Here is a 21,073-nt window from a genome sequence, read left to right as displayed (position 1 = left end):
TTCCGCAATGGACAGAGTTCCCCTCTGTGGCCCAGACTGGAGTGCAATGGCACTATCTCAGCTCACTGCAACCTCTGCCTCCTGAACTCAAGCAATTCTCCTGCTTCAGTGTCCCGAGTAGCTGGGATTACAGGCACCCGTCACCATGCCCAGTTAATTTTTGTCCTTTTAGTAGAGACGGGGTTTCACCATGTTGGCCAGGCTGGTCTTGAACTCCTGAACTCAGTGGATCCACCTGTCTCAGCCTCCCAAAGTGCTGGGATTGCAGGCATGAGGCACCGTGCCTAGCCTACTTGTTCTCTTAAAAAAAAAAAAAAGTCATTATGAGGCTGGATGTGGTGGCTCATGCCCATAATCCTAGCACTTTGGGAGACCAAGGCCAGAGATTGCTTGAGGCCAGGAGTTTGGGATCAGCCTGGGCAACATAGTGAGACACCATCTCTACAAAAAAATTAATTAGTTGGGCGTGGTGGTGTGTGTCTATAATCCTAGCTACTCAGAAGACTGGGGCAGGAGGATTGCTCAAGCCCACAAGTTTGGGGTCGCAGTGAGTTATGATCATGCCATTGCACACCAGTATAGGTAACAGAGCGAGACACTGTCTCCTTAAAAAAAAAATCGTTATGACATAAGGCCAAAATAAAAATATCCTGTAGGATGTTGATACAGAGTGGATGAGTGGCAACTATAGTTTGTTTTCCCTCTACTTAGTATTCAGCTCTTTAGTCAAAATTGCTGAGATTTTCTTTTTCCAAGTGTTGTTTGAATTACACTGGTAGCATTTTTTACTGAGGAAAGACCTATAGAAGTTTTCATTACAGTAAGTAAATGTGTGAGTTTAAGTATAAAACTTTGAAAGAGGGGCCGGGCGCGGTGGCTCAAGCCTGTAATCCCAGCACTTTGGGAGGCCGAGGCGGGTGGATCACGAGGTCAAGAGATCGAGACCATCCTGGTCAACACGGTGAAACCCCGTCTCTACTAAAACTACAAAAAATCAGCTGGGCATGGTGGCGCATGCCTGTAATCCCAGCTACTCAGGAGACTGAGGCAGGAGAATTGCCTGAACCCAGGAGGCAGAGGTTGCGGTGAGCTGAGATCGCGCCATTGCACTCCAGCCTGGGTAACAAGAGCGAAACTCCATCTCAAAAAAAAAAAAAAAAAAAAAAAAAACTTTGAAAGAGGAAAAGAAACTAACATTTAGTGGGCAGGCCCTGGCAGTGTTCTAGGTACTTACACGTGTGCCATTCTCTTTCCTTTATCTTTCTTTTCTGACTCTCAGATATTTAATTTAGTCCACCTGACAATTCTGTGAAATACATATGTTATCTCCACTTTGCAGATGAGGAGACTGAGATGTAGAGATGCTGAAATACCTTGCCCATAGTTACACAGTGAACTCGGATTTGAACTCAAGTCCTTCTATGCACAGAGTCTACAACACCACCATGTAATCCTGGGAGGCCAGAGAGGATAGAATGGTATAAGTTAGCATAAGAACTTCTGCCAGCAAGGCCAGCTGCCAGAGATCTAATTCTAACTTTTACATGTTAGTTCCCAAATGTTAATGTATGACCTTAGCACCTTAGTTAATTTGCTTATCCTCTCTGCACCTTAGTTTCCTCATGTCTAAAGTGGAAATAATAATACCTCAAAAAGTTGTTGTGAGATGAAATTAGATTATATATTTTAAAAACACGGATGCTCACGCCGGGCATGGTGGCTCACACCTATAATTCCAGCACTTTGGGAGGCTGAGGGGGAAGGATCGCTTGAATCCAAGAGGCAGAGGTTGCAGTGAGCCGAGATCATGCCACTACACTCTAGCCTGGGCAACAGAGGGAGACTCCGTCTCAAAAAAAAAAAGAAAAAGGGAATTAATGTACCCCAAAAATCATTAAATATAAACAGAGGCAAATAGAATGTCATTTGATATACTAAAAAATACAAACCTATTTCTAATTCCCTCGGTCTTTTCATTCACCCTTTCATCTTTTATTTACTTATTTATTTTTTAGAGACAGGCTCTTGCTTTGTTACCCAGGCTAGAGTGCAGTGGCACAATCATAGCTCACTGTAACCTCAAACTCCTGGATTCAAGGGATCCTGCCACCTCAGTCTCCTCAGTAGCTGGGACTACAGGCACACACTACCACATCTAGCTGGATTGCGGTGGTGTGATCTCAACTCACTGCAACCTCTGCCTCCTGGGTTTAAGCCATTCTCCTTCCTCAGCCTGCTGAGTGGCTGGGAATACGGCTACTATGGTAGCCCACCACCATGCCCAGCTAATTTTTTTTTTTTTTTTTTTGAGATGGAGTTTTGCTCTTGTCACCCAGGATGGAATGCAATAGCACAATCCTGATTCGCTGCAACCTCTGCCTCCTGGGTCCCAGCGATTCTCTTGCCTCAGCCTCCCGAGTTCAGCTGAGATTATAGGCGCCCGCCACCAAGCCCGGCTAAATTTTGTATTTTTAGTAGAGACAGGGTTTCACCATGCTGGCCAGGCTGGTCTCAAAGGCCTGACCTCAGGTGATCCACCCACCTCAGCCTCCCAGAGTGCTGGGATTACAGGCATGAGCCCCTACACCCGGACAACTCTGCCTCTTAATGGGAGGATCTGCCTTGTCACATTGCAGGGTCATGAACGGAGGGAGAATATCTGTGCCCATTTTTACAATCTGCTGCACTGTCATATTTTCCTTCCTTGCAAGCTTTTCTGACTATAGACATGCTACCACATTCATTTTCCCTACACGCTGCCTGCATCATCTTACATCCTGGTTCACAAACCCCTAGAGGTGGCCTCTTTTCCTCCCTTGTGTGCTGTAAACTCTTAGCCCATCTTCAAAGGTCTCTTTAAGTTAGCCTGACCCAAAAGCAGAGGCTGTGCTATACAGTAAAAAAGGACTCGTATAGTCAGCGGAGGCTGCCAACAAATTTTACAACCTCTCCGGGCTTCTATTTCTCCTGTAAAATGAGAGGTTGGGCTAAATCTGTCAGGTTCTTTTCAAATTTATTATTTATTTATTTATTTAATTAATTAATTTATTTTTTTTGAGACAGAGTTTCGCTGTTGTTACCCAGGCTGGAGTGCAATGGCGCGATCTCGGCTCACCGCAACCTCCGCGTCCTGGGTTCAGGCAATTCTCCTGCCTCAGCCTCCTGAGTAGCTGGAATTACAGGCACGCACCACCATGCCCAGCTAATTTTTTGTAGTTTTAGTAGAGACAGGGTTTCACCATGTTGACCAGGATGGTCTCGATCTCTTGACCTCGTGATCCACCTGCCTCGGCCTCCCAAAGTGCTGGGATTATAGGCGTGAGCCACCACGCCCGGCCTATTTATTTATTTTTTATTATTTTTTTCAAGACGGAGTCTTGCTCTGTCACCCAGGCTGGAGCGCAGTAGCATGATCTCAGCTCACTGCAACCTCTGGCTCCCGGGTTCAAGTGATTCTCCTGCCTCAGGCTCCCAAGTAGCTGGGATTACAGGTGCCTGCTACCACACCTGGCTAATTTTTGCACTTTTCATAGAGACCGGGTTTCACCATGTTGGCCAGGTTGGTCTCAAACTCCTGACCTCATAATCCGCCCGCCTCAGCCTCCCAAAGTGCTGGGATTACAGGCGTGAGCCATTTTGCGCCCCACCTAATTTTTATGTTTTAATTTTACATTTTTGACATGAGGTCTTGCTATGCTGCCCAGGCTGGTCTTGAACTCCTGGACTCAAGTGATCCTCCCACCTCAGCCTCCCAAAGTGCTGGGATTACAGGTGTGAGTTACTGCACCAGGCCTCTCTTCAAATTTAAGATTGTGGTTGCGTGTGCCTACGAAGACCTATTACTCCCCAAATAAACCCTCAGCTGTAGTGAGACCACGCTTCTTATTTTGCCATAGAACATCTATTTACATTGGCCTTAGAGTGTTCATTTCCCGTGTTTGTCTTTTTTTTTTTTTTCTTTTTTAGAGACAGAATCTTGCTCTGTCACCTAGGCTGGACTGCAGTGGGGCTATCTCGGCTCACTGCAACCTCTGCCTCTCAGGTTCAATCAATTCTCTTGCCTCAGGCTCCTGAGTAGCTGGAATTACAAGTGTGCACCACCATGACGGGCTAATTTTTTGTATTTTTAGTAGAGATAGGGTCTCACCATGTTGGCCAGGTTGGTCTTGAACTCCTGACCTCAAGTGATCCACCTGCCTTGGCCTCCCAAAGTACTGGGATTACCAGCATAAGCCACAGCACCCAGTCTTTTTTTTTTTGAAACAGAGTGTTGCTGTGTCACCCAGGCTGGAGTACAGTAGTGCTATCTCAGCTCACTGCAACCTCTGCTTCCTGGGTTCAAGCAATTCTGCCTCAGCCTCCCAAGTAGCTAGGATTACAGGCTCCTGCCACCATGCCCAGCTAATTTTTGTATTTTTAGTAGAGACAGGGTCTCACCATGTTGGCCAGGCTGGTCTCAAACTCCTGACCTCAGGTGATCCACCCACCTCAGCCTCCCAAAGTGTTGGGATTACAGGCATGAGCCACTGCACCTGGCCCGTTCCCTGTGTTGTCTGATTCTGGAACTGCTCGTTACCTTCTCCACTGCTTGTCTGCGTGTTTTAAATTCTGCCCATCTCGTGTCTTTGTTAATCACTGTCATCCAAGTTGGCACTTAATTACATTATCTCTGGCATAATTCACTCTTTCAATTGTTAGTATTATTACCTAGATTATAAACTCATCAAGGGAAGATACTGTATTTTATACATCAACTGAGCATGTAGTAGGTATCAAGTAAATATCTGTAGATTAATCCTCCATTTCCATCCCAGGTCATAGGAAAAGAAACTGGCTGAAAACTTTTAAGATAAGCAGGAGGAGCTTGGGCAGAAGTGGGGATGATGGTGCTGGTGGTGGTTGGAGACGTGGGTATTTTGTTAAACACACCTAAGGGGGCCAACACGTACCAGACTTTAGACTGTATCTGCAACATTGCTTTGCCGAACTTTCCTCCAGCCATTCCATGACACTGGTTCTCCTTTGCTTATTTCCTACAGTTTTCATTCTTTTATCCTGTAAGCTGTCACCATGACCCTGACAAAAGGTTCCTTCACCTACTCCAGTGGGGAGGAGTATCGTGGCGAGTGGAAGGAGGGTGAGAAGGACCCCGGGGGAGTATCCAGTGATGAACACTTCACTTGCTGGAGGACAAATACATCAGGATATATAGCCAACTTTATGGATCTTCATTTCCAACTCCAGGATTTCATTCCATATAGCGCCTGCCTTTCCTTTATTCTATTTTAGGATTAAATAAAGGAATTAGAAAATGCTATTGTTTATTCAACCTCCAGGAATGAGTTATATCTTTCTTTTTTTATTTTTCCAAGATGGGGTCTCGCTCTGTCACCTAGGCTGGAGTACAGTGGCGCAGTCTCAGCTAACTGCAACCTCCACCTCCCAGGTTCAAGCGATTCTCGTGCTTCAGCCTCCCAAGTAGCTGGGATTACAGGAACCTGCCACCACATCCAGCTAAGTTTTGTATTTTCAGTAGAGAATGGGTTTCACCATGCTGGCCAGGCTGGTCTCAAACTCCTGACCTCAGGTGATTGCCTGCTTCAGCCTCCCAAAGTGCTGGGATTGCAGGCATGAGCCACAGTGCCCCGCCTGTGCCAGCCTCTCTTCTAAGCAGTTTGTGTTTATCATCTTATTTAATCCTCCTGACAACTTTATGAGGTAGGCACATACTATTATTATTCCCATTTAACAGATGGGAAAATTGAGCCAAGGAGAAGCTAACTTACTCAAGATCACAGAACTCTAAGTGGTAGAACAAGAAGGTAAACACAGCAGGCAGCCTGACTCAGTGCCCTCACATCTAACTACGTTGCCTCTCTCTATGTTGAGAAAAAAAAAATAGAAAAAACAGTACCCCATTAGCACCTTAAAGCTACTAGGCAAATCTAACAGCCTGATTAGCAGCACTGGTTTGAGCTTTTTTTTTTTTTTTGAGACGGAGTTTCACTCATGTTACCCAGGCTGGAGTGCAATGGCGCAATCTTGGCTCACCGCAACCTCCACCTCCTGGGTTCAAGCAATTGTCCTGCCTCAGCCTCCTGAGTAGCTGGGATTACAGGCACGCGCCACCATGCCCAGCTAATGTTTTGTATTTTTAGTAGAGACGGGGTTTCACCATGTTGACCAGGATGGTCTCGATCTCTTGACCTCGTGATCCACCCACCTCGGCCTCCCAAAGTGCTGGGATTACAGGCTTGCGCCACTGCGCCCGGCCTGGTTTGAACTTTATTACATCAATAAGGCTGTGTTTACTCTGAACTGACCAGAAAACAGAGCAAGATGTTGGGGGATTAATCATGCCTTTCAAACAGAATTCAAGGGAGTTCTTGTGGTGGATACAGCCCACCCAGCAGAGCCTCAGGAAGTCTCTCCTCTAACAGGCCACATTAAAGGGGCCACCAGGTATTTAAAAGCCAGGAAGGAAGTCTTGAAATTGAAGGAGGCAAGGTCACATCCCATCTGTACAATTTCTCAAGGCTCAAGATTTTAGGCCAGGCACAGTGACTCTTGCCTATAATCCAACACTTTGTAATCCCAGCTACTCAGGAGGCTGAAGCAGAAGAATCACTTGAACACAGAAGGTGGAGGTTGTAGTGAGCCAAGATTGTACCACTGTGCTCCAGCCTGGGCGACAGATTGAGATTCCCCCCCAAAAAAGAAAAAAGAGGCTGGTACATAGTAAAGGCACTATAAATGTTAGCTATTGTTAAGTGCTCTGTTACTCATACTTGGGGGACCTGCTTCAACTCTGTAGTGATAAGATGGGAAGGCCCCAGGAACCAGGTTTGCTTCTCGTTTTCTTTTCTATTTTTGTTTTTTGTTTTGAGACACAGTCTCGCTCTATTGCCCGGGCTGGAGTGCAGTGGCACTATCTCTGCTCACTGCAACCTCTGCCTCCCAGGTTCAAGCGATCCTCCTGCCTCAGCCCCCCTAGTAGCTGGGATTACAGCCACATGCCACCATGCCTGGCTAATTTTCGTATTTTTAGTAAAGACAGGATTTTGTCATATTGGCCAGGCTGGTCTCGAACTCCTGACCTCAGGTGATCCACCCGCCTCCGTCTCCCGAAGTGCTGGGATCACAGGCGTGAACCACCGTGCCTGGCCCCTACTGCTTCTCATTTTCTTTGTGAGATGCTAAAAGAGTAAGAAGAGACCCTGAAGCTGTCTCCTTCCAACCTGACACCTATCCTTCTCTTTGTTCAGGCCGCAGGCATGGTTTTGGTCAACTGATGTTTGCAGATGGTGGCACCTACCTGGGTCATTTTGAGAATGGGCTCTTTAATGGCTTTGGGGTATTGACCTTCTCAGATGGTTCAAGGTAGGTATGAGGTCATTTCTTTCTTCACCTTGAATAAGGGAGGCTCTGACATAAAAATGGGACACTGGTAAATATCTTGTCAATCCTGAGCTTGTCCCACTCCCTGCAGTATACAGATGAGAAATAAGTAGTTCTCTTATTGGTTATTTTTTAAGTAGACCTAAAATTTGAAATGTCAACCAAGTGAGTGACTTTCCACCCCGCTCCCATTCATGTCCTATCTTCTTTCCTTGAGATCAGGGCTTCGTGTCATACATACTCTCTGATCCTTCTCTGCTGGTTGGGAGTAGGTGGGGTAGGTAGAGCTATGTGACAGGTGGAATCGGCTTGCTCCTTGGCATTATTAAATAGCAGAGATCAGCAGCTGCTCGACTCCATTCATCTGGACAGCTCACTTCCCACTGAAGGCTAACTTCTTGGTGTTTCTGCAGGTATGAGGGGGAGTTTGCCCAGGGCAAGTTTAATGGCGTCGGAGTCTTCATTCGACATGACAACATGACCTTTGAGGGGGAATTTAAAAATGGCAGAGTAGATGGTTTTGGTAAGTTGCAGCCCAGCAAGATGGGTGACTTAGGTGGGCATAATGCAGGTGGAAATATGCCTGTTTAGTTTTAATTCTGTGGGTGTCCAGCAATCCATAGTGTCCATGCCCTGACCCCTATCCGTTGAACTCACCAATAGAGTACTCCTGAGTTGAGCAGGGAGTTTTTCTCCTTCTTCAGCCTCGACATATCAAGCTGATCTTTGAGACATGAATGCCATTGTCACTCCCATATTTTCTATGCCCTCCTCAAAGGCCTGCTGACTTTCCCTGATGGTTCTCATGGAATCCCCCGCAATGAAGGTCTCTTTGAGAACAACAAGCTGCTGCGGCGTGAGAAGTGTTCCGCAGTCATTCAGCGGGCCCAGAGCGCCTCCAAGTCAGCCAGAAATCTCACCGCCTGACAGCGCCATGGGTCTCAGCTGACAAGTATTGGGAAAAGCCAGTGCCCCCGTTGTTGACTCGAGGTGAGCGAATGAACCAGAGCTGAGATAAGTTGACAATGACAGTGGAGCAAGGGACTTATATGTGCCCTGTCACCTGCCAATCCAGAACTGGACCACAGAAAAGTGCTGAGGATGCTGGCCAGCAGAGCCTGCAGCAGTCGTTGGCGGTGCTGTCTTTCCCTGACCCTTGTGTGCTGGAAGACAGAGGAACTGCCTCTTCTCACTGGTTAATACTCTGTTCCTAAGACCTCAGGTTACCCAATGCAGCCTGCTGTGACCCTTCTGCTTCATTTTCTGCCAAGTGATACAGAATCTCTTTGTTCTGCTGCTTTTGGGGCAGGTGATCCTAGCCCTAGCTTAGGGCCAGTGCTCTGTGCTACCCTGGAGAAATAGGAAAAAGATAGGGGTGGCTCAGTACAGCAGCCCTGTGAAAGTCAAGGCCAGACCTTTTCTTTTTGTTATTATAAAAAATTGAGCTAGGGTCTTGCTATGCTGCTCAAGCTCATCTCCAACTCCTGGGCTCAAGTGATCCTCCTGCCTGCCTGGGACTGCCAAAGTGCTGGAATTGCAGGCATGAGCCACCAAGCAGAGCTTTTCTGTATGCTACTCCTTATGCTGGTTGGAATCATGGCTCCAGGCTTCCACTTTGTCTGATCGGACTGATAGTCATTTCTGCCTATGCCCCTGTGAAGGATTCGGTAAGAGTGCTATTTCCTTCTTCCTTTAGAAGACAGGCTGTCTTCCTTCACCAAGTTACAGCAGATAATCCCTATGTGTGCCTCTCTCCTTCCTTAGATGGGGAACAGTACACCTTTTTGGGACAGTCAAGAAAGAAACTCATGTAAACAATAATCTTATTACTTGTATTTGTGACTAACTCCAGGGAAAAGGATAGAATATTTAGGCCGCTTCAGGCCCTACCACGGAGTGAACTGAATTTGTAGGGAGCGCTTGGGCTGACACAGTTTCTTCCAGTGGACCGATAAATCAGACTCACCTGAACCCCTGGGATTTTGGTAGAATTTGGACCTACTCTAGGACTGTGGGGAACTAAAGGAGCATTTGGCTCACTGTAGCTCTTCTATCATGAGCCTTGACCATCAGGTGGCAATCAGACCTTACTGATGGGATCTCTGCAGAGTTTATCATGGAGGCCCCCCCCTTACCCCTGTACACAAATACGTCCCCCACCTCTAGCCCCCTAGCCTCACACTGAATGTCTCCTCAACAGCAGATTGTGGTGGAAGTTATAGCCGTGTGCCTCTATTTATTCTCTGAGTTGTACTGTAGAAACAGGTGTTTATAAAGAATAAAGAAATCACCAGAACTGCCTATACCTAGTTTTCCTGACTTTCTGGCCCTGCGTCTTCATGAATATCAATCCATCTGCCGCTTGCAAAAGTTAATCAGATTAGGCCTTGGGACTGACCCTGCACATTTCACTATATCAAATCATTTAATTTTCTCAGCCTCTACAGAGGAGAGGTATGGACTTTTTTTTTTTTCTTTTTAAATCAGACAGTCTCAGGCTGCCCCAACTAGTAAGTGGCACAGCTGGGTGGGATTTGTATCCAAGTCTTTCTCATTCCAACTCCCTTTCTACTGGCCCCCTCTCACCGTGAGCATCAGAGTGCCCAAGACTTGAGACCAGTTATGGCCACACCTGCTGGGTTACCTCTGGCAGGTCCACTCCTGCGGAGTTTCCCTTTCTCTGTGATGAGTAGAGAGTGGTGGAACATCGACCCCCACGCTCACCCTTTTACATGCATGTCCTTATTGGAGGAAGGTACTATTATCATCCCTGTATAACAGATGAGGCTCAGGAAGTTAAGCAGTTTCTCCAAGGTCCCATAGACACTAAGGGGCAGATCCCAGAACTTAAAGCCTGACCTGTTTCAGCCCAGAGGCTGAGCATTTTTTTTTTTTTTTTTTTTTTGACAGAGTTTTGCTCTGTCACCAGGTGCCAGGCTGGAGTGCAGCGGCGCAATCTCGGCTCACTGCAGTCTCCGCCTCCTGGGTTCCAGCAATTCTCCTGCCTCAGCCTCCTGAGTAGCTGGGCCTACAGGTGCACGAGGCTGAGCTTTTAACCAGTACACTACCCTGCCTGCCTAGCCCTAACTTTTCTCCCAGTCCTAAACTGGATTCTTCTCTGAGCCCAGCTCCTCTAGAAGTTGCCTGTGAGAAGACCCCAGGAGCTAAGTCCCAAGCTTTAGTGCCATTCAGAGCCTGGTTTTGGGTTGAAGATTGAGATCTTTAATTTTCTTTCCTCTAGCCTCTGCCCTCCCCACTAAATAATTATCTATTTACCTCTCCTTTTTAACCTTACACTTTCTTTTTAATGAGTAATTTTTTTTTTTTTTTTTTGAGACAGAGTTTCACTCGTTACCCAGGCTGGAGTGCAATGGCACAATCTCGGCTCACCGCAACCTCCGCCTCCTGGGTTCAGGCAATTCTCCTGCCTCAGCCTCCTGAGTAGCTGGGATTACAGGCACGTGCCACCATGCCCAGCTAATTTTTTGTAATTTTAGTAGAGACGGGGTTTCACCATGTTGACCAGGATGGTCTCGATCTCTTGACCTCGTGATCTACCCGCCTCTGCTTCCCAAAGTGCTGGGATTACAGGCGTGAGCCACTGCGCCCAGCCTTAATGAGTAATTTTTAAAAAACGTATCTCCATCTTTCTGCCACTAGTCAAATATTACCACTGAAAAAGGTTAAATATTTTGGAGAAAGCATCTTTTTTTTTTTTTTTTTCGAGATGGAGTTTCACTCTTGTGGCCCAGGCTGGAGTGCAGTGACACGATCTTGGCTCACTGCAACCTCTGCCTCCCGGGTTCAAGCAATTCTCCTGCCTCCCGAGTAGCTGGGATTACAAGCTTGCACTACCATGCCCGGCTAATTTTTGTATTTTTTAGTAGAGATGTTCACCATGTTGGTCATGCTGGTCTCCAATTCTTGACCTTGGGTGATCCTCCTGCCTCAGCCTCCCAAAGTGTTGGGATTACGGGCATGAGCCACTGCACGGGGCCCTAAACACTTAGCACTTTAATCAAAAAGGAAGCTGGCTGGGTGTGGTGGTTTACACCTATAATCCCAGCACTTTGGGAGGCCAAGGCAGGAGGATCACCTGAGATCAGGAGTTCGAGACCATCCTGATCAACATGGCGAAACCCCATCTCTACTAAAAATACAAAAATTGCCTGGGCGTGGTGGTACCTGCCTATAATCCCAGCAACTTGGGAGGCTGAGGCAGGAGGCACAAGAATCACTTGAACCTGGAAGGTGGAGGTTGCAGTGAGCCAAGATTGTGCCACTGCACTCCAGCCTGAGCGACACAGCAAGACCCTGTCTCAAAAAAATAAAAGTACTAAGTGTTTCTAAATAGCTCAGTTGCTCTCTTTTACCTCTTATCCCTCTCTTAGACCTCCAGTAAGTGAATGCCTGTTGGCTCAGTATTGTTGGGGCGGCTCTTAGAGCTGGGAGAAGTCAGACCATCAGAGCTCAGTTGCCTCTGGGAAGGTTCTTGACATCTGCCCAGGAAACCTAAGATCTGCATAGCAATGGAGTGTCCATCTTTACATAGCCACACTAATTTTACCTGTTAAATTTTATTATAGTAACAAAGTGATTATTTTTAATAACGAAAGCAGAGTACCCGGAGGCAAGAGGATGGCCCTGTCTCAGGCCAAGTCCCCTTACTGTTTCAGATTTAGGCTGGCCAGAATAGTCTTCTAGAATGTAACATTTATCCACCAGGTGTCATTATTTACCAATCTGACAAGCCACTGGGCTGTCTCCACGCATGCAATGGTTGGAATCAAGGCTAGAGACCAAAATAGGAAATGAATGAAAATAGATTTAGAAAAAAGGGCATTGTGGCTGGCATGCATCTTGCAGTGTGGAGTGAAGGGCTGGGGTGGAGGGGGGGTGGTAAAGAGTCCTTTCAAAGACCAGTGGCACTTTCCTGATCAAGTTTCCTAAGCTGATGCTTCCCTGGAAGGAGTCAGAACTTAGGTTTGTAAGAGTAGCCCTGGCTTCCAGCTGCACTACGCTAGACTCAGGTTTGAAGCCTCAAGTCTAACTAGTCCCCACTTTGATAAAAGAAATTCCCAGCCGTGCACAGTGGCTCACACCTGTAATCCCAGCACTTTGAGGGGCTGAGGTGGGTGGATCATCTGAGGTCAGGAGTTTGAGACCAGCCTGGCCAACATGGGGAAACTCCATCTCTACTAAAAATACAAAAATTAGCTGGGCATGGTGGCGCATGCCTGTAATCCCTGCTACTCGGGAGGCTGAGGCAAAAGAATCACTTGAACCCAGGAGGCGGGGTTGCAGTGAGCCAAGATCGCCCTACTGCACTCCAACCTGGGTGACAGAGCAAAATTCTGTCTCAAAAAAAAAAAAATTCCCTTACTGTGCCTAAGTACCCCTCTGGCCTTCCTTTCTAACTTCCTGTGCCTCAGGGCATAGGAAAGCATCCACAGTAGAGGGACAAATTGAGAAATTGCTCTTTCTCAGTCTTCAGACCAGAGAGACAGTTTAGGATATAAAAGGGAGAGAGAAGTCAGGGGCCATGAGAATAAGAGGTGTGCATGAGCGTGCCTGTGAAAGGCTGGCTGGAAGACCCGAGTAGGCAAAGGATCCTCTACCCGCTCCCCACCACCCGCTCCCCTTATCCCCCACTGCGCTCTCCGATTCAGGCTGCAGGTGCAAGGCAGGAGGCTGAGATGGGCTCAGGCCAGCCATGGATGCTGCCTGCCCTCAGAGCCAGCCATTGCTGGTGAAATCCATGCGCAGTGCCTCCTCCTCAGCGGGGCTCAGCTCCTGCAAGGGGGCGCGGCAGGGGCCTCCGTAGTAGCCAAACCAGTCCATGGTTTTCTTCAGCCCTGGGATCCCGAAGCGCCGTGTCACCTGCAAAGCAGGGCCTGTTAGAAGACACTAAAGAATTCTCTGAACACAGAAAGTTGAAGTCCTACCCTCTTCCCCCAGGAAAGTAACTATCAAATCTATGGCACTGAGGGTAGATTGGGAATCCAGATTTAGACACCAGAGAGCAGGTCTATAATAGCAAAATGCAAAAACTTCAGATTGAGGAAGAAGAGTGTCTCCTTTGGTTTTGGGAGAAAAATCCACTGCAGCAGGGAGGAGAATGGCATTCAGTCCTTGAGCTGGGGTGGGAGAAGACAGCAAGGCTGTGGATATAGGCACTACAGCATCGCCACTCTGCAGCCCAGTTCCCTGAAACACTGAATGTCCTCCTAGGAAAAGCAAAGCCTCATTGCCCAAGGAAGTTTTGTTGTATAAACTGTGTCATTTACTTATTATCCCTGAGTAAGTTATCCTGTCTAAAAAAGGAAGGGGCTGGACAACATGATCTCTAAAGGTTTTTTCATGATAATGGGGGCACTAAAGCTATTGTTACAGTTTATTTTTATTTACTTATTTTTTTGAGACAGAGTCTCACTCTGTCACCCAGGCTGGAGTGCAGTGGCATGATCTTGGTTCATTGCAACCTCCCCTTCCCGGGTTCAAACGATTCTCCTGCTTCAGCCTCCTGAGTAGCTGAGACTACAGGCACTTGCCGCTGCACCAGGCTTTTATTTACTTATTTTTTTTGTATTTGTAGTAGAGACAGGGTTTCACCTGTTGTCCAGGCTGGCCTCAAATCCCAAATCCCTGACCTCAAGTGATCCACCCACCTCGGCCTCCCAGCATGCTGGGATTACAGGCATGAGCCACCGAGCCCTGAATAATTTATTTATTTAAATTTTATTTTTATTTTTTTTGAGATAGAGTCTCACGCTGCCGCTTAGGCTAGTGTGCAGCGGTATGATCATGGCTCACTGCAGCCTAGACCTCCCAGGCTCAATTGATTCTCCCACCTCGGCCTCCAGGGCACTTAGGACTACAGGTGCGTGCCACCATGCCTGGCTAATTTTTGCATTTTTTGTAGAAATGAGGTCTCACTATGTTGCCCAGGCTAGTCACGAACTCCTGAGCTCAAGTGATCTGCCCACCTCAGCTTCCCAAAGTGCTGGGATTAACGGGTGTGAGCCATGGCGCCCGGCTATTATAATTTAAAATCATACATGGAATTTTACAGAATAAATGAAGCATCAAATTTCCTTGCTTTTGGTATAGCAACTGGTTATTTCATGCTGATCAGAAGTATTAGATGAATCTTTCACTACCTGAAAACTAGGAAAGTAATCCTTAAGAAAGGTTTATTTGGAGGGAAGCTAAAACCCTAGGAGGGTAAAAATAAGAGGTTGTTTGGGATGAAAAGGCCAGGAGCCATTGATGAAAGATTGACTAATAACTGTTGACCGCTAGAGGCCCGGAGGCTTTATCAAGCATGGATTTTTTTTTTCTTGGAATGGGTGGTAAGCTATCCTCCTCCAAGCCTTGTCCATGATGTTCTAATAGCCAGGCCTTTCTACCCAAAGCTTCAGTAGGTGGGAAAGACCCAGGAGAGGACAGAAGTAAGAGGTACCTGCAGAAAAGCTCACTCCTACCATGGATTTCCAAAGATAATTGATATGGCCCCTCTTTAAACCCTAAGAAAGGGTTGGTGGCAAAGACTGGAGAAAGCCCTAAATGTAGCCAGGGGCAGGAGACAGGCTGCTTGGAAGGTGGAGAAAGGACATTGTGTTCGACCAGGGAGAGCTAATAGAGTCACATCAAGCTGCTCTTGGGGTGTCTGAGCCTATAGCCCAGGCAGCAGAAAGGTGTTCCAGGCATTCCTGGGTATGTGCCCAGAGCTGGCACAGGAGTGGATGCAGAATGAAGGGTGAGTCAGGATGACACGCAGATATCAGGATGGCAGCTAGGCATTCGCTCTTCCCCAGGGGCAGCCCAAGCTGCCTCATCTGTGAAATGAGATGATAACAACACCTAGCCCATAGAGACATCACAGGGCCAGATGAGAAAAACGCCACTAATATTAGACCAATTCCCATGAGCCCTGGAAACTGCTCCTTTGCCTGTCCCACTGGAATGTGGGTTCTGGGACCTTCGCTTTCACAAGTGGGTGTCAGTGGGAGAGCAGAGGCCCCACCCCAGTGGAATGTTCAGTACGTGCAGGATGGCCTGTGCCCAATGGAGGCCTTTGTTTCTTCAAGTTCTTACAACCTATGTATAAAAGGTCCCATTTCCGGAGCACCTTCACCTCCAGAGGGACACAGACTTGCCTCCTCAGCTGTCCTTTATCTAAATCTAAGTTAATCTGCCTCTTTGAGGTAAGGATACAGCTGTGAGGGAGCTCTAGAGTCCACCCACCGCTTTACCCAAATAAAATATTGTAGAGTGCCCAGCTCAGCCTGGGACTGCGGGAAGGTGCATGAGGTCCTTACCTTGCATGCAAAACTTAAGGGGAAGCCAAAAACCTCAATCATCAAAATAAGTAATATTTCAACACAATTTTATGTTTTGAGACAGAGTCTCACTCTTGTCCCCCAGGCTGGAGTACAATGGCATGATCATGGCTCACTACAACCTCTGCCTCCTGGGTTCAAGCGATTGTTCTGCCTCAGCTTCCCAAGTAGTTGGGATTACAGACGTGAGCCACCACTCCTGGATAATTGTTGTATTTTTAGTAGAGTCGGGGTTTCACCATGTTGGCCAGGCTGGTCTCGAACTCCTAACCTCAGGTGATCCGCCTCCCAAAGTGCTGGGATTACAGGCTTGAGCCACATGCCCGCCTTTTTTTTTTTTTTTTTTTGAGACAGAGTCTCGCTGTTACCCAGGCTGAAGCACAGTGGTGCAATCTCGGCTCACTACCACCTCCACCTTCTGGGTTCAAGTGATTCTCCTGCCTCAGCCTCCCGAGTAGCTGGGATTACAGGAGCCCACCACCACACCCAACTAATTTTTGTATTTTTAATAGAGAGAGGGCTTCACCATGTTGGCCAGGCTGGTCTCGAATTCCTGACCTCAGGTGATCTGCCAGCCTCAGCCTCCCAAAATGCTGGGATTACAGGCGGGAGCCACCGCACCCAGCCAAAATAAGTAATATTTCAATGCAATATTTTTTAAAAATCAAAGTCTATCAAAAAAAAATCCACAATGAACAGTTTTAAATAAAGACAGGATCCGATGGAGCTGTGCCCCGCCATATTGAAGCCTCATGCAAAAGTAATCATGTGTGCCCCATATACATGGGTTTTTTTGGTGTATTTTTTATTTTTATTTATTGTATTTTTTACATTTCTTTTTTTGAGACAGGGTCTTGCTCTTTCGTCCAATCTGGAGTGAAGTGCCATGACCTTGGCTCACTGCAGCCTCAACCCCACAGGCTCAAACAATCGCCCTGCCTCAACCTCTGAGTAGCTGGGACTATAGTTGCACACCACCATGCCTGGCTAATTTTTATTTATTTTTACTAAAGACAAAGTCTCACTATATTGCCCAGGCTGGTCTCAAACTCCTGAGCTCAAGTGATCTTCCTGCCTCAGTCTCCTAAATTGCTGTGATTATAGGTGTAAGCCACTGTGCCCTGCTGATGTCTTTTTAATGGTTAGTCTTTTTCTAGAAGTAGATTTGGAAAAATATGTTTTAATGAGTTTGCTTCCATTAAGTCAGGAAAATAAAATTATAATTCATGTTTTTGGTATATGAAATATTTAAACCTAAAACAGTGGCATGAGTTTTAACATACCTGCTTCTCAATTTTCAGTATTTTTTCGCCCACTTTAATGTTCTTAGGGGGGAAAATGTCACCATTTAGAAAAATACATAGAGCGCCACTTTCAGGAAGATGGAGTAGAAGTGTTTGTCCTGATTCTTCCCAATAACTACAACTAAAAACTCTGGACATTATATAAAAAACAGACATAAGAAGACTCTGGAAGGCAGAGAGCAGAAGGAAGACCAGCGAGGGACCTAGAGACCCACAAAGCCACACGGTGCTGTGTCCCCTGGCCCAGACTTGGAGCTGAAGAAGTCAGCAACCATACAACGCCAATGGGTACAGACAATAAAAACCCTAACAGAAGCCAGTTCTCTCTAGCCACAAAGGACCAGAAAAGGGGTCACCTAGCAAGATGGAAAGCTTTCAGAGAATAACCCCTCTACACCAGCCAAACACCAGCCAGGCCAGCTGAGTGAAGGAGCGACCTGCCACCCCTACTCCCAGCTAGGTGACATCAGAGCAGGCCTGCTGAAGGGGAGTCAGGACTTGCACCACTGCTTGTCTTCAAAAGGCCACCAGAGGCCACTGCACCCACTGCCAGATGCACAGGCAATGCAGTGGAGACAGTGTGTAGGGAGCAGCAAGGGGGTGCTTTACCCTCCAGGAAGCAGGATGTCCATAGAAGCATAGTACAGAGCCTAGTGCAGAGGTGTCTTCTTTTTTTTTTTTTCCCCCAGAGATGGGGTCTCGCCATGTTGCCCAGCCTGGTCTCAAACTCCTGGGCTTGAGCAATACTGTTGTCTCCACCTTCAAAAGTACTAGAATTACAGGCACGAGCCACTCTGCACCAGATCCTTAGGTGTAAATTTCTTAAAATATGTACAGGACTTGTTGGCTGAAAACTACAAAATGCTAAAGAAGTAAATCAAAGATCTAAATAGAGAAATGTACCATGTCCAAGGACTGAAGGACAACATAGTAAAGAAGTCAGAGGCCGGGTGTGGTGGCTTACACCTGTAATCCCAGCACTTTGGGAGGCCGAGGCAGGCGGATCACGAGGTCAGTAGTTTAAGACCAGCCTGGCCAACATGGTGAAACCTCATCTCTACTAAAAATACAAAAAATTAGCCGGGTGTGGTGGTGGGCGCCTGTAATCCCAGCTACTCAGGAGGCTGTGGCAGGAGAATTGCTTGAACCCAGGAGGCAGAGGTTGCAGTGAGCCAAGGCTGTGCCATTGTACTCCAGGCTGGGTGACAGAGCAAGACTCCATCTCTAAAAAAAAAAAAAAAATCAGTTGTCCCCAGATTGGTGTACAGGCTTAACACAATTTCAGTCAGAGTCCCAGCAAGATTTTATTGTAGATATAGACAAGATTCTTGTAAAATTTATATGAAAAGGTAAAGAAATTAGACTAGCTAAAACAATTTTGAAGGGGACAAAAAAAAGAACAAAGTGGGAGGAATCAGTCTACCTGATTTTGAGACTTAGCTACAGCAATCAAGTCTGTGTGGTATTGCAGAGAGAGAGACATAGATGAATGGAAAGAACAGAGAACCCAGAAATGACCCACATAAATATGCCCCACTGATTTTTGACAAAGGTGTACCAGCAGTTCAATGGAGCAAAGACGGCCTTTTCAGCAAATGATGCTGCAGCAAGTAGATATCCATTAGGGAAAAAACAAACAAAACCTCGACCTAAGTCTCACACTTTATACAAAAATTAACTCAAAATGGGTCACAGACTTGTAAAACATAAAACTATAAAACTTATAGGAAAAAAGAAATAAGAGGAAATCCTTATTATCTTCTAAGAACTCTTTAAGAGTTATTAGACTTGACACCAAAAGCATGATCCATAAAAGAAAATGTTAATAAATTGGACTTCATCAAAATATAAAACTTGCTCAGCAAAAGACCTGTTAAGGCAATAAAAAGACAAGCTGCAGACTGGGAGAAAATATTTACAAGCCACATATCTGACAGAGGACTAGTATTTAGAAGCTATAAAGAACTTTAGCTGGGCTCAGTAGCTCACACTTGTAGTCCCAGCATTTTGGCAGGTTGAGGCCAACATTGTGAAACATATCGCTACTAAAAATACAAAAATTAGCCAAGCGTGGTGGCGTGCACCTGTAGTCCCAGATACTCAGGACACTGAGGCAGAATAATTGCTTGAACCCAGGAGGCAGAGGTTGCAGTGAGCTGAGATCGCACCACTGCACTCCAGCCTTGTTGACAGAGCGAGACTCAGTCTCAAAAAAAAAAAAAAAAAAAAAGGCCAGGCACAGTGGCTCACGCCTGTAATTCCAGCACTTTGGGAAGCTGAGGCAGGCAGATCATGAGGTCAGGAGATTGAGACCATCCTGGCCAATGTGGTGAAACCCCATCTCTACTAAAAAAAAATAAAATAAAAATAAAAAAAGAACTTTAAAACTCAGCAGTCAAAAGAACGGTCCAATTTTAAAATGGGTAAGAAATAAAGATATTTGACTGAAAAGATATACAGATGGCAAATAAATACATGAAAAAAATGTTCAATACCATTAGCCATCAGAGAAATGCAAATTAAAACCACAATGAGACGGTACTACACATCTATCAGAATGGCTAAAATAAAAAATAGTCACAACGCCAAATGCTGGCAAAGCTGCAGAAAAACTGGATCACTCATACATTTACCCCAGTGTAAATTTAAAATAGCACAGCCACTCTGGGAAAGTTTGGCAGGTTTGTTTCTGGGTTTTTTGTTTTGTTTTGTTTCAGACAGGGTCTCTGTAGCCCAGGCTGGAGTTCAGTGGCAATATCACAGCTCACTGTAGCCTCAACCTCCCAGATTCAAGGGATCTTCCCTTCTGCCTCAGCCTCCTGAGTCATGGGTCACAGGTGCATGCCACCACACCTGGCTAATTTTCTGTATTTTTTGTAGAGACAGAGTCTCCCCATGTTGCCCAGGCTGGTCTTGAACTCCTGGGATCAAGCAGTCCACCGCCTCAGACTCCCGGAATGATGGGATTACAGGTGTGAGCCACCGCACCCAGCCAGCATTTTCTTAGAAAAGGAAATGTGATTACCATATGACCCACCATTTGTGCTGCTATGTATTGATCCCAGAAAAATGAAAACTTATGGACACATGAAAACCTGTTCATGAATGTTCATGCAGCATTTATTTATTTATTTACTTATTTATTTATTGAGACAGAGGCTCACTCTGTCACCCAGGCTGGAGTGCAGTGCCACGATCTCAGCTCACTGCAACCTCCGCCTCCTGGGTTCAAGTGATTCTCCTGTCTCAGCCTCCTCAGTAGCTGGCATTACAGGTGCCCACCACCACGCCCAGCTAATTTTTGTATTTTTAGCAGAGATGAGTTTCACCATGTTGGCCAGGTTGGTCTCAAACTCCCAACTTCAGGTGGTCTGCCCACTTCGGCCTCTCAAAGTGCTGGGATTACAGGCATAAGCCACTGTACCCAGCCCATGAATGCTTTTAATAACCAAAAATGGAAATAACCCAGCTGTTTTTCAACAGGTGAATGACTAAACATGCTTTGGGGGACCAGCCATGGGGGCTCATGCCTGTAATCCCAGCACTTTGTGAGGCTGAGGGAAGATAGCTTGAGACCAGGAGTTTGATACCAGCCTTGGCAACCTAGCGAGACCTTGTCTCTACTAAAAGGAAAAAAGAATTAGCTGGGCGTGGTGGTGTGCATCTGTCATCCCAACTACTTGGGAGGATGAGCTGGGAGGATCGCTTGAACTGGAAGGTCAAGACCACAGTGAGCCACGATCTTGCCACTGCACTCATCCGAGGAAACAGAGCAAGACCCCGTCTCAATAAATAAACAAATAATAAATAAATAAACGTGCTGTGGTACAGCCATATCATGGTATAGAACTCAGAAATAAAAAGAAATTAACTACTGATACATGCAACAAACAACCTGGATGAATATCTAGAGAATTATGCTGAGTGGAAAAAAGCCAATCCCCAAAAGTTATATACTACATGATTTTATATAGTAGAGTCTTGAACTGACAAAACCATAAAATGGTGAATGTATGTGTGGTTGCCAGA

At 46.3% G+C, this 21,073-nt stretch overlaps 2 protein-coding genes across 3 annotated transcripts in view; one reads left to right on the top strand and one right to left on the bottom strand.

The window, feature by feature from the left end:
• MORN4 (MORN repeat containing 4) overlaps window positions 1–9,699 on the top strand; it is a 16,197-nt gene extending 6,498 nt beyond the window's left edge. The window contains exons 2-5 of the mRNA XM_032281200.1: window positions 5,040–5,137; window positions 7,266–7,380; window positions 7,812–7,921; window positions 8,177–9,699. Of these exons, the coding sequence (XP_032137091.1) occupies window positions 5,071–5,137; window positions 7,266–7,380; window positions 7,812–7,921; window positions 8,177–8,325 (441 nt within the window). The 5' untranslated portion in view covers window positions 5,040–5,070 and the 3' untranslated portion in view covers window positions 8,326–9,699. The remainder of the gene's footprint in view (window positions 1–5,039; window positions 5,138–7,265; window positions 7,381–7,811; window positions 7,922–8,176) is intronic.
• Window positions 9,700–11,956: 2,257 nt separating this feature from the next.
• Window positions 11,957–21,073, bottom strand: part of HOGA1 (4-hydroxy-2-oxoglutarate aldolase 1) — a 29,396-nt gene continuing 20,279 nt past the window's right edge. For both annotated transcript variants that reach the window (XM_032281193.1, XM_032281192.1), the window contains one exon: window positions 11,957–13,278. In XM_032281193.1, the coding sequence (XP_032137084.1) occupies window positions 13,129–13,278 (150 nt within the window). In that variant the 3' untranslated portion in view covers window positions 11,957–13,128. The remainder of the gene's footprint in view (window positions 13,279–21,073) is intronic.

Source organism: Sapajus apella, unplaced genomic scaffold (genome assembly GCF_009761245.1).
Source record: "Sapajus apella isolate SASKATOON/1434 unplaced genomic scaffold, GSC_monkey_1.0 scaffold13, whole genome shotgun sequence".
In the NCBI taxonomy this organism is placed as follows: Eukaryota; Metazoa; Chordata; class Mammalia; order Primates; family Cebidae; genus Sapajus; species Sapajus apella.
This window is presented reverse-complemented; position numbering and strand designations above follow the sequence as displayed.